Source organism: Zea mays, chromosome 2 (genome assembly GCF_902167145.1).
Source record: "Zea mays cultivar B73 chromosome 2, Zm-B73-REFERENCE-NAM-5.0, whole genome shotgun sequence".
Taxonomy (NCBI): Eukaryota; Viridiplantae; Streptophyta; class Magnoliopsida; order Poales; family Poaceae; genus Zea; species Zea mays.
The window spans coordinates 66,020,691-66,033,296 of NC_050097.1; the positions used below are offsets into that span (position 1 = coordinate 66,020,691).

At 46.8% G+C, this 12,606-nt stretch overlaps 1 protein-coding gene across 1 annotated transcript; it reads left to right on the forward strand.

The window, feature by feature from the left end:
- Positions 1-4,939: 4,939 nt before the first annotated feature.
- On the forward strand, positions 4,940-12,252 carry LOC100502219 (uncharacterized). The gene is made up of 10 exons (NM_001363235.1): positions 4,940-5,194; positions 5,715-6,320; positions 7,937-8,052; positions 8,134-8,256; positions 8,340-8,525; positions 8,910-9,125; positions 9,268-9,485; positions 9,877-9,952; positions 10,028-10,117; positions 10,718-12,252. The coding sequence occupies exons 2-10, from the start codon at positions 5,759-5,761 to the stop codon at positions 11,894-11,896; spliced, it is 2,766 nt and encodes a 921-aa protein (NP_001350164.1). The 5' UTR covers positions 4,940-5,194; positions 5,715-5,758; the 3' UTR covers positions 11,897-12,252.
- The last annotated feature ends 354 nt before the right edge of the window (positions 12,253-12,606 follow it).

Sequence of the window (12,606 nt, forward strand, 5' to 3'; positions counted from 1 at the left end):
ACGCCTGGCTACCTGCCTGCGCCTGCCCCCAACGTTGGAGGTAGTGATGGTAATATTAAGAGTCTCCCCTCCATGAGGAGTCTTTTTAGCCACCACTTTCCTACATGGGTTTTTAGCATTTTCATCGGCCTCTCCTACATCACTGACGATGATCTCCTTGCCCTTTCCCTTGTCGGCTATGCTAGGCCAAATCAGGACTTTTTTACCATTAAAGTTGATCATATTTATTGGAAAGGGCTCCATGTACACCTGCATTTCCTGAAATTTCAATCGTCTCTCGTTAATGGCCGATTGGATCTATCGTTGAAACATATTATAATCATTAGTGGCGTGAGAGAATGAGTTGTGCCACTTGCAGTTTGCATGACATTTGAGATCGTCGGTAGATGGAATAGTATAGTTTATTTTAATGTTATCATTCTTGAGTAATTCATCGAATATTTTATTACACTTGCCCAAAGACTTGGCTTGTTTTAGCCAAATCATTTCAGCAATGTATACTTTTTTTGATTCGTTGTCTGAGTTACTTTGGTCACATTCTACTACATTGACATTGTGACGAACTGCTTTAGCAGTATCTTTGCTTCGGCTTTCACAAGCCAAAGTTCTCTGGTGTAACTGAGCTAGCAGTAAAAAGTTGAATGCCTTCTAATATTTCTTTTAAATAATAACACATTCCATTAAATGCTAATCCTGCTATCTGTTTTTCCCGCCGGATGAATTTGGAAATATCGGGTTCCTGTGTACCGGAATCTCCGGATGTAATCATTAATCGATTCATCTTTCCCTTGTCGTAGAGCCACTAAATCTACTAGATATAACTCATAATCGTCGGAGAAAAATGATCATGGAATTTTTGTTCTAAATCTCCCCACAAAAAAATAGAATTAGAAGGCAGCGTGGCATACCATGCGAATATAGTTCCTGTTAGAGATAATGAAAATAGAAGAACACGAAACGCCTATGTGTCGGCCAATTCTCCTAATTGTGCTACAAACTGGCATATGTGTTCGTGCATGCTCTTACCCTGGTCACCTGAAAATTTCAGGAATTCGGGTATTCTAGTTCCCTATCGGTACGAGTGATAGTCAAATCGGCTGTCATAGGGTCTCCGATATGACTGTGTCCCAGGGATCATGTTAACTCCGAGCTTATCTCAGAACGCCCCGTCTATCTCCTCTCTTACTATGTCAATGGCGGCCGGTGGGTGCCCACCGGCTTTCTAGCTCAGCATAGGTGTGGGTGTTTGGATATTAGTATGTTGTCTCCCTATCCACTGGCTTGGGTTTTGTGGGGCATTAATGCTTGCCCTATGTGGCTCATATGACTGGTCATCCCTTTTTCCTGCTTTCTGGGTGGGGTCGGAAAGTACTCGCCCCACGTGCCTGGGATGTTATATTAAGGTGCTGGGACACTGTAGGATGTAACATGAAGTTTAGCTGGGACGACTGTGTATTTGGATAATAATCATCTTCATGGGGTTCTATGTATTTTGCGCTGGACCGTCTGGTCAGGTATGTGGACCGTTCGGCTGCATGCGTGGACTGTCCGGTAATGTATTCAGACTGTCCGACACTATGAGTGGACGGTCCAAATTGTTTGTTTAGGGTTTGCGCAGAATGTGGCAGCTCGGGTGAGGATCTCGGTAATTTGGTTCTAAAAATGGGACCGACCGCCGTTGGCCCGGACGGTCCGCGCTAATGCGCGAGCGGTCTATTTGTGCGCAGATCGGTGGATTTACCCCGATTTGCGTAGGAGGTTGTGGTTGTCCGGGGTATGTGTCCATCGGCATCCCGTAAAGGGGTTGTGATTGGCCATGCCAATCTACAGTCGATGAACACATGTTTTTTCCCCTGATTCAACCTCGTGCGAGGGAAAATTTGCGACAATAGATTTATCAAATGCATGCACTAGCCTCTTGTCATTTTGCATACCCCCTATGATCTGTTGCATTTGTTCTCGCTGCTCATCGATGTAAGCTCTAAGAGATCGGATTTCGTTTGTTTCCCTTACCTTGGGGGTAGTCGTAGCAGGTTGGAGCGAAGCCAGATCAGTCGCCCATTGTAGAACGACCTTGTTATTCCTGTCCACTTTGAAGTTTGCGAGAAACTTTGCTTGTGCTTCCTTGATCAGCTGCTCCTTGTGCTCCTCAAACTTCTGTTGTTCTTCAATGGGCAGGTTTCCCAAGTCAGCTCAATGATGTTGCTGGGAGAGACGTCAGAGCTATCTTTTGAACCAACCATTGAGGGCCGATTCGATAGATCTTTACGCGATGTCCCCAGCGGAGTCGCCAAAAAGTGTGTTGGCACCGACCTGGGCGCCAATCACTGCGATGATTAGCGGTGGTGGTGCTCTCTGTGGAGGCGCGGACGGTCTGCGACCAATGACCGGAAGGTCCGCGACCTAGCGCAGAAGCTAGGGTTTCTGCCCGACGAGCCGTACGGTCCGCGCCTAGAGGCCGGACGATCCACGCGTACGCAGAGGCGACAGAGTTCGCCAATAGCACCTGGATCTCGCTCCCGAGAGGGACTCCGTCGGGGAGGAGATATCCTAGGGTTTATCTTAGTATCGACAGGCCACCCAAGACGCCTCAAAACGACGTAGAGCCGGAGAGAAGTGAAGATTAGAGAAAGAAGTCTATATTACTGTCTACTCTTAGGGCAAAAAGTAAAGAATGGAAGATAAATTTATTGTTTGATCGATTGTTGGTTCTTCAATCGGTCGTATCCCTTCAAATATATAAATGAGAGGTCTAGATCCGTTCCTAGACGTTTTCTAATAGCTCCCGTGGGATTAGAGGAACAAACACACATGAAGATAGGAGTTTTAGTCGTCTGATCTAATTTAATCACGGACCATCCACGCATATGGGCATACCGTCTGCGGGCCGGACCGTCCAGATGGTGTTCAACGGTTCTATTATAAGGCATGAGCATGTTTGCTAGTAGTTTTGAAGCAAAGATAACGAAAAGAAGAAATCCGACTCTGTGAATAGCTGCGGAGGTTAAAATGATATCTTTCGCAAATTTTCGCCTAACCAGACTGAAATAATTTTTTGCACCCTGCACAAACTGAGACAATTGCCATTATGAAACAACAGACAAGCGGTTTCGACAAATTGGAGGCGTTGCCGATGGCTTCTATGTTTTGAAGACGCAGGCAACAGGCAAACTCCAAAATGGATACGAAACAGTCAATAGGAGCTGAGCAAACAGAGATTAGTCTCCTTTCGCCATTACCGTCGCCATGCTCACACGCCGTCTGCGTCGTATTCTTCTCTCCGTCGGGAGCTTGTGTGGGAAAGGGCGCATGAGGTACGGCGGCAGCAAGGCCGTGGCGTCCGCGGTGGAGCGCAGGGAGGACGGCGGGGAGAAGATGTGGTCGAAGCGGGTGCGGAGCGACGCGGCGGGCCCCCCGACCCTGACGCCAGCGCCGAAGGGCGGGGACGGGATGCCCGTGAACTCCTGCACCATGGCGCGGAAGTTGGAGGTGTCGGTAGTGAGCACCGTCGTGGGCGCCCGCCGCGACGCGCGCGTCCGCTTCCGTGACCCCCTCGGTGGCTGCGCGAGCGCGCCCTGCCCCGGCGCCGCCGCCGCCACCGTCGCGTCACCAGCCTTGTGGCGCCCGCCCGAGCCCGAGTCGGGTTGCGCGACGAGCGGGGACGAGGAGGAGGATAGCCACGGTCGCAAACCCCGATCCCGGCAAGAGTCAGCACGGACCTGACCATCGGAGGCGCGCCGGCGGCGGCGCGCGACGACGACGACTTCCCGTGCGCTCCTCCATCCACGGGTGCCAACAGGCAGAAGCCCGACGCCGAGCCGGCGGGGCTAGTGCTCTTCGGACGCACGATACTAACCGAGCAGCAGATGAACCGCAGCGGCGCAACCTCCCCAGCGGCGACCGGCAACAGCTCCACGTGCTGGAACGCCGAGAAGGGGCCCAACGCCTCGGAGGGCTCGGGGGGATCCGGCGTCATCCAGACCAGCCCGACCAAGGCCGCGTCGTCGGAGCGGCCGCCGTGGCTCGGGGGCGACGGCAGCCAGCAGCAGCAGGACTCCGCCGAGCTCGAGCTCGGCGGGCTGGAGCCCGGGCAGTGCAAGGTGTTCGTGGAGTCGGACACGGTGGGCCGCAACCTCGATCTCGCGGCGATGAACCCGTTGCCGTCGCGGTCGAAGATGTCGAAGAGCTTGCGGAGCTGGTCCTCGGAGTAAGGGGACCGGTCTTGGAGGAGGTCGGGGGCCACGAGCGCCACAAACTCGGAGAACTCGATGAGGCCGTTGGAGTTGGTGTCGGCACGGGTGATGAGCGCGTCGAGCTGGTCGGCGCTGGGCGTCAGGCCCAGGGACCGGAGCAAGGAGCCCAGCTCCGGCTGCGTCAGGCTGCCGTCGGCGTTGCGGTCGAAGGACCGGAAGATCTCCTGCAGCTCCGCCAGCTGGTCGTCGTCCAGCCGCGACTGATGCTGCTGCGATGCCTGGGTGATTGTCTCGGTCACGGAGCTGCCGCCCCGTCTGATGCTTGCCATGTCCGGCGACGGGGCAGCCAGACGCAGAGGAGACGCAAGAGCTGTCCGCGGAGCGGCGCAAGAGTTGTCCGCGGCGCAAAAGCTGTCCGCGACGGAGAGAAGAATACGACGCAGACGGCGTGTGAGCACGGCGACGGTAATGGCGAAAGGAGACTAATCTCTGTTTGCTCAGCTCCTATTGACTGTCTCGTATCTATTTTGGAGTTTGCCTGTTGCCTGCGTCTCCAAAACAGAGAAGCCATCGGCAACACCTCCAATTTGTCGAAACCGCTTGTCTGTTGTTTCATAACGGCAATTGTCTCGCACAAACTAGGGCCGTCGTTGGGCTAAGTGGGCTGTTACACGCGGGCAAAGACAAGAAAGAGAAAAAGCCCATGTTGGGAGGGGGTAACGTGCGACCCACTCCACCGATGCAGCGCAATAGCGCAAGCTCTCGCCGCCTTCCTCCTCTCCTTATCCTCCTGACCTCCTCTGACCTCTGCCCCCCCCTCCATTCCCATTTCCCACGCGGCAGGCAGCTAGCCCTACCTCTGGTCTCCTCTGCCACCTCCTCCCCTGCCACCTCCTCCCCTGCCTAGGGTGCGCCTTCCTCGCCGGACGCCGGCGCAGGGTCGGGACGCTTCCGCTGCCGCGCGTTCCACGACCCCTCTCTGGGAGACGAAACTCGGCGCCGTAATCTCCCCGTTCCCATTTCCCCGTCCGAATTTGTGAAGGGTGTCTGTCGGCGCGTCGTGGTTGGGAGTGAGGGCTTGTTGGATGTAATTGGTCCCACCGTCTCATTCCCTGGCTGACCCGCGCGGCGAAAACGCGGGTGCTTTCCTAGTGGGTAGCGCGGATGGCTGCTGTGGCGTCGCTTAGGCTAGATGTTGCCCACTGGAGGATGGTCCACTGATACGATTTAGAGCGCGTCTTGTGGCCTCAACCAGCAACCATATCTCTCGTCTCTGTTTCGTTGAACGGCGGTTATTTTTTTTTGGTGTGTGTGTGTGTGGTGGGGGGGTCGATGTGTGATTCTGTTTAGAGGAAATATGATCTGTTCGAGACATGTAAGCGTGTACGCCTGTGTCGGCACACAGAGGCTGTAGAGTCGTTTAGACGAAATATGATCTGTTCGAGACATGTAGTCGTTTCAGTATGGGGTTGTCATTTTTGTGATATTTACAGTTTTACTTTTCCTTTTGCAAATTTGCAGGGCTTGGTAGATACAGACCTGGGATTGCCTTTTCCTAGTTCAGCATGGAGGGCACTCTAGTTCAGTCTGCGGTTGTTCCAACCGTTTACAGAAGCAGCTCAGGTCGGTTCCGTGTGCGTGCAAGGGCCAGAACCAATGCTACAATGGTGCGAAATATGCCAACAAGGACTCTTACTCTTGGTGGTTTCCAAGGATTGCGTCAGACAAACTTTTTAGACACGAGGTCCGTGATCAAGCGTGACTTTGGATCGATCGTGGCAAGTCAGATTGCAAGACCGCGTGGATCAGCCTCAAGAGGGGTGGTTCGTGCCATGTTTGAGCGCTTCACTGAGAAAGCAATCAAGGTGATTATGCTTGCACAGGAGGAGGCAAGGCGCCTGGGACATAACTTTGTTGGGACAGAGCAGATTTTGCTGGGGCTTATTGGTGAGGGCACGGGTATTGCGGCGAAGGTTCTGAAGTCTATGGGAATCAATCTTAAGGATGCCCGAGTTGAAGTCGAGAAGATAATTGGACGTGGCAGTGGGTTTGTGGCTGTTGAAATCCCATTCACACCTCGTGCAAAACGTGTATTGGAATTGTCCCTTGAAGAAGCTCGTCAACTTGGTATTATCTTCACCTATCTGCACAGTTAGTTCATTCTGTGTTATTAGGTTTGTTTGGTTAATGTCTTCACCTATAGTTTTATCTGAATACTTTCTGTGGGCTTTGTTAGCACACCTTAATTTTAACAAATCAGTATAAATTCTAGTATTTTTAATTCCTGGTTGGCGTTGTGTTCTTCTTCACCATTTTTTACTGGACATGCAAAATGCCAGTGTATGTTTGTTTAGTGATTGCTCATTAAGGAATATGAATGAAAAGGGGTGTCTGCTTTATGTGATTTGAGTAGAAAGAAAACACTACCATAATAGCTTATTGTAATACACACCATGATGTCCTTGTATATAGCATTGCACTATAAGTTGCGAAGAAGCTGATGCTAATTATTGTATTGTTCTTGAGGATGCTGCTGATATATATTTGTTTTAGTTCAGTTGAAACCAAGTGATATCAAATGGGCTTGTGTGGTCCTTAAACAACACTTGCTACTTGTCTATAGTTCATTTCTGAGTCTATGAGACTAGGGTGTTTGTCCTAAGAAACACTGATTTGTCTGTGGTCTTTATTGCCCCTAAATTTTTAATTTGGTCAGTGTAAATTAAACTCTTGTTTTTCTCTTCCCTGTATGGTATCCTGTTCTGACTTTCTCATACTAGACATGCAAGACACTCAGTTTATGTTTGTTGGTACTTTTTTTTTGATAGGGTACAAGGACGCCACACACACAACACTACACACTAAATTGATTGAGAGGTCTAGACCTCTAGTACGTGGGCACACATAATACCATTGAACGTACATGCGTGTGTGTACTCTATACCTGGAAAATCCCAGGTAAATGGTACGTCACCCAGGGCTCGAACCCTGGGCGGGAGCGCTTCCGGCCAGTGGCCTTTGCCACTGCACCATGAGCCCCTTCGCTGTTTGTTGGTACTTGATAATGGTACACTGTAGATTGATCACTAACATGTGCGGATATGCTTGAATCTGTGACTAATTATTGATTCAGAATGATGCCAAGTTAGTATGGGAACCATTAAATCATGTGGGGTTTGAGTTGGTTCCAGGCACTATCGTACCAAATCATTGGTAAATTTTGATACATACTGTCATTAACGGTGTGTTTGGTTGAGGAGCGGAGGGGAATGGAACGGCTCCATTCTTATTTTTTTGATGTTTGGTTACCATGGAGGAGAGCGGAGCGGCTCCTGGAGTCTATAAATAGCAAATATTTGGGATGCCCTCGCTCCACCATAACGACCGGATGCGAGCGCTCTCGCGGACATGAGCGCTCTCATCCCTCTTCTCCACTCAACAGTCATATGACTCTCCAACCAAACAATAAACGGAGCGGCTCCGCTCTATTCTACTCTTCAACCAAACAAAAAATGGAACGATTCCGTTCTGCTTGCCTAACACAGAATGAAATGGCTCAATTCTTAGAAACTGGAATGGAGCCGCTCCATCCCAGTTGGTTCCTCAACCAAACACACGCTAAATGATTAAACAAGCATTACTAGTAGGTTAGCCATTTACTATTTTTGAGTTCAACCCGTGAGAGGGATTAATTGTTTGCTGTAAAAAATATGTGTCTCATTATGTTTTTTTTGGTTTCTCAGGGCATAACTATGTAGGATCTGAACACTTGCTCCTTGGGCTACTTCGTGAGGGTGAAGGTGTTGCTGCTCGTGTGCTTGAAAGCCTTGGCGCTGATCCAAACAACATCCGCACCCAGGCAATTCTCTTTTATTGATGTTTTTGTTATCCATTTTTTGACCAGAATTGAGCAGGAACTGATGTTCGATATGATGTTCAGGTCATAAGAATGGTTGGGGAAAGCACAGAAGCTGTTGGGGCTGGAGTTGGTGGAGGAAGCAGTGGCCAGAAGATGCCCACACTTGAAGAATACGGTACTAATTTGACAAAATTAGCAGAAGAGGTATTTCCACTTTCCCCAGTTTACTTGTTCTTTTGCACAAGTAACTAGTGAATATAAACAATTATCACTATCTTCTTCTGCAGGGCAAATTGGACCCAGTCGTTGGTAGACAAGATCAGATTGAGCGTGTTACTCAGATTTTGGGCAGGCGGACAAAGAACAACCCCTGCCTAATTGGAGAGCCTGGTGTTGGAAAGACTGCTATTGCTGAGGGGCTTGCTCAGCGTATTGCCAATGGGGATGTTCCTGAAACAATTGAAGGAAAGAAGGTTAGTTTGGACCATTTGTGGTGCTTCAAATGTTCTTTTTGTCTATTTTGCGTAGATAAGTAGCAGTAGTATCCTTGGGGTTGAATCCATTGTATTCATTTACAGAGTAGTAGATTTGTTTTAGTATTAATTTACAAAAGTAGTTAATAATGTATAAAAAGGTTCCCTTTGCTGGCTACTACATATGTGACATGCCCAGATTGTTTTGTGAATTTACTTTTCTGGATTACCTGCCATTAGTGGATTGATTGGATATGTATTGATTTCTGATATCAGATGTTAGCAAAAAGAAAATAAACCTTTTTTTGCAACTTACAATCAGATGTTTGTTCATTCTTTTGTTGTTTCAAGAACTAATCAATATTTATTATTTTTTCTGGTTAGGTTATTACTCTTGACATGGGGCTCCTTGTTGCTGGAACTAAATACCGAGGAGAGTTTGAAGAGAGACTAAAGAAACTTATGGAGGAAATTAAGCAAAATGAAGACATTATTCTCTTTATTGATGAAGTGCACACACTGATTGGAGCAGGTGCAGCAGAAGGTGCGATTGATGCTGCTAATATTTTGAAGCCAGCTCTTGCTAGAGGTGAACTTCAGGTATAGAATTCTGGTGCTTTATTATGTCTTATTAGCTCATATGTAAGGTTTATTTTGGAGAAGGATAAGGTCGTGTAGACTGACTCCAGAGTTTTGTAATTTTCCCAAAATAACCACATTGCTGGTGATTTTATCTGTGTAGTGCATTGGTGCCACAACACTGGATGAGTATAGGAAGCATATAGAGAAAGATCCTGCCTTGGAAAGAAGGTTTCAACCAGTTAAGGTTCCAGAGCCTACTGTGGATGAAACAATACAGATCTTAAGAGGACTTCGTGAGAGATATGAACTTCATCACAAACTGAGATACACAGATGATGCTTTAATTGCTGCTGCACAGCTGTCTTATCAGTATATCAGGTTTGCAAATCACCAAGTTTTTAAGTAGTATGTTATATTTCTACTTAAATTTTACCTTTTTAAGAAGTCACATGAACTTGGCAATGGTTTTGTTATACATTTTTTATTGATAAATTGTTACCAAAATGCTAATTTGAATTATCAGTTTGGATTTTGAGCAACTTATATTTGCCACCTTCAGGATCAATGTACATTTTTTGAGCCACTCAAATATTATGATTAATTGATTATAGCTGAACAAAGAGGGATGGATGGGGGGTAGTTTAGTTTTATGAGAAAATAGTGTATCCTTTGTTCCTTTCTAAAGAAATGTCATTTGTTTTTTTATCAAGCAGGCCAATCATTTGATTGTGATATAAATGGGAATTTATATTGCTTTTATTTCTTTCAGCGATCGTTTCCTGCCTGACAAAGCCATTGACTTGATTGATGAAGCTGGATCTCGTGTTAGGCTGAGGCATGCGCAGGTATTAAGCGATGATTTTTCAGACTGCAAACATTTGCTGCATTGTTCCTGCTGATTTTGAGCTTTGGTGTTACAGCTCCCTGATGAAGCCAAAGAGCTGGACAAAGAGCTGCGGCAGATAACCAAGCAGAAAAATGAGGCTGTACGTGGCCAAGATTTCGAGAAGGTATACTATTGTTTGACTATGGATTTTATGTCTATGGGTTCCAACATCTCCATTAACAAACATGACATGTTGCAATGTTACAAAAATCCATAAAAACATTGTGTTGTACAAAAAGATAACTACACTAAAAATATTAATTTCAAATTCGCTGGAGATGTCAATAAACAAAATGGACAAGCAGTCAATCTGGCATTGCTTGCCATGAGCTAACAGTATGTCTTGTGATTTTTCAATCTTAATTTGTCAGATCAATTTCAATTTGAAATTTTTACAGGCCCATTTAACTTTTACAGCACACTTGGTTTTTTATGAAAAATTCTGGAACATTGCAACATGTTGGGTCAAAAGTATTCTTGCTAAATTATACATTGGATCTCCTGGTCGTCTGTGAACCAATTCTAGTTTCTCTAAATATTCATGCTATGTTACCATTATTGTTTCAGTGAGTTGAACTAATCATTTTGACTACGCATGGGCCATGGGGAAAAGGGCTCTGAATGCTGCACAAAGGCTCTAGTGCAAACATAATTTTACCTGAATCCTCAACTTGCTGCACTACCTCTAAATGTTACACCTGTTATCATATTTGTCTCTTGATAGGCTGGCGAATTAAGGGACCGAGAAATGGAGCTTAAGGCTCAAATTACAGCCATTATTGACAAGAGCAAGGAAATGATTAAAGCAGAGACTGAATCTGGTGAAGTCGGTCCGCTTGTTACTGAGGCAGACATTCAACATATTGTCTCCTCTTGGACTGGAATTCCTGTGGAGAAAGTGTCATCGGATGAGTCTGACCGCCTCCTAAAGATGGAAGAGACGCTGCATACACGTATCATTGGACAGGATGAGGCTGTCAAAGCTATTAGCCGTGCTATCCGCCGTGCTCGTGTTGGCCTCAAGAATCCAAATAGGCCAATTGCCAGCTTCATATTCTCTGGACCGACTGGAGTTGGCAAATCAGAGCTTGCAAAGGCCCTGGCGGCCTACTACTTTGGCTCGGAGGAGGCTATGATCAGGCTTGACATGAGTGAGTTCATGGAGCGGCATACTGTCTCCAAACTCATTGGATCACCTCCAGGTTATGTTGGGTACACTGAGGGAGGCCAACTAACTGAAGCAGTCCGTCGCCGCCCGTACACAGTTGTTCTCTTTGATGAGATTGAGAAGGCACATCCAGATGTTTTCAACATGATGCTTCAGATCTTAGAAGATGGGCGGTTAACTGATAGCAAGGGGCGCACTGTTGATTTCAAGAACACACTATTGATCATGACATCTAATGTCGGGAGCAGTGTCATTGAGAAGGGAGGTCGCAAGATTGGGTTCGACCTTGATTATGATGAGAAAGACACAAGCTATAACAGGATCAAGAGCCTTGTGACTGAGGAGTTGAAGCAGTACTTCCGGCCAGAGTTCTTGAACAGATTGGATGAGATGATTGTATTCCGGCAGCTGACTAAATTGGAGGTGAAAGAGATTGCAGACATTATGCTGAAAGAAGTGTTTGACAGGCTGAAGGCCAAGGACATTAATCTCCAGGTGACGGAGAAGTTCCGAGATAGAGTTGTTGACGAAGGTTATAACCCGAGCTATGGTGCCAGACCTTTGCGGCGTGCTATCATGAGGCTTCTGGAGGATAGTCTGGCAGAGAAGATGCTGGCTGGTGAGGTGAAAGAAGGTGACTCTGCCATCGTTGATGTGGATTCAGATGGCAAGGTAATAGTCCTGAATGGTGGTAGCGGTGTTGCTGAGCCACTGGAACCTGCTCTCAGTACCTAACCGAGGTTAAAATCTTTGGGCCGAAATGGCCTTCTTTACAAGTCAGCTGGGCTCTTCGTGATGGTAAAGTAGACTGTTATTACTTGGCCGCTCCATTAGTTGCTTTATCTTTCATTGATTTTTTTTTGTTGGAAGTGAGGCAGTAGGGTCACTATGGAAACGAATAGACGGAGAGGCATTAGCCGAAATGAATGTTTTTCAGTTTGATGCACTTGTATTATTAGGCCTTGCTAGCAACAAGGTGCAGATGCCTCTCCGTTTGCTGTTGTACTTTAGTGTAACTTACCTTCCGAATGTATTATTAGGCGTTGCTAGCAACAAGATACGGAGGTTATACATTTGATTTTCAGTAAAAAGGTAGACTCTTTGTTGCGCCGCAGCTGTTTTATTGTCTGCGCACTGCAGTGTTCGTTCATCTTGGCTTTAGGTAGACGTGGAAGTGGATTTGGAGAAACTGAAGTTCAATTAGGCTAGTGTCACAGGGGCAAAACCAAAATGTATTTTCACATATTGTATTATGTCAAGATAATGTTCAAATCATAGATAGAGATAATTGTAACTTTATTATAACTCAAATAGACATAAGTGTCATAAACATTATCTTAAACAAACATAGCAAAACCATGGGCAGTCTACCACAGAAAGATGGGCATCGTTAGATTTAGAAACCATCGATGTTATCTTCACGTCCTTCTGATCAACAATATTAG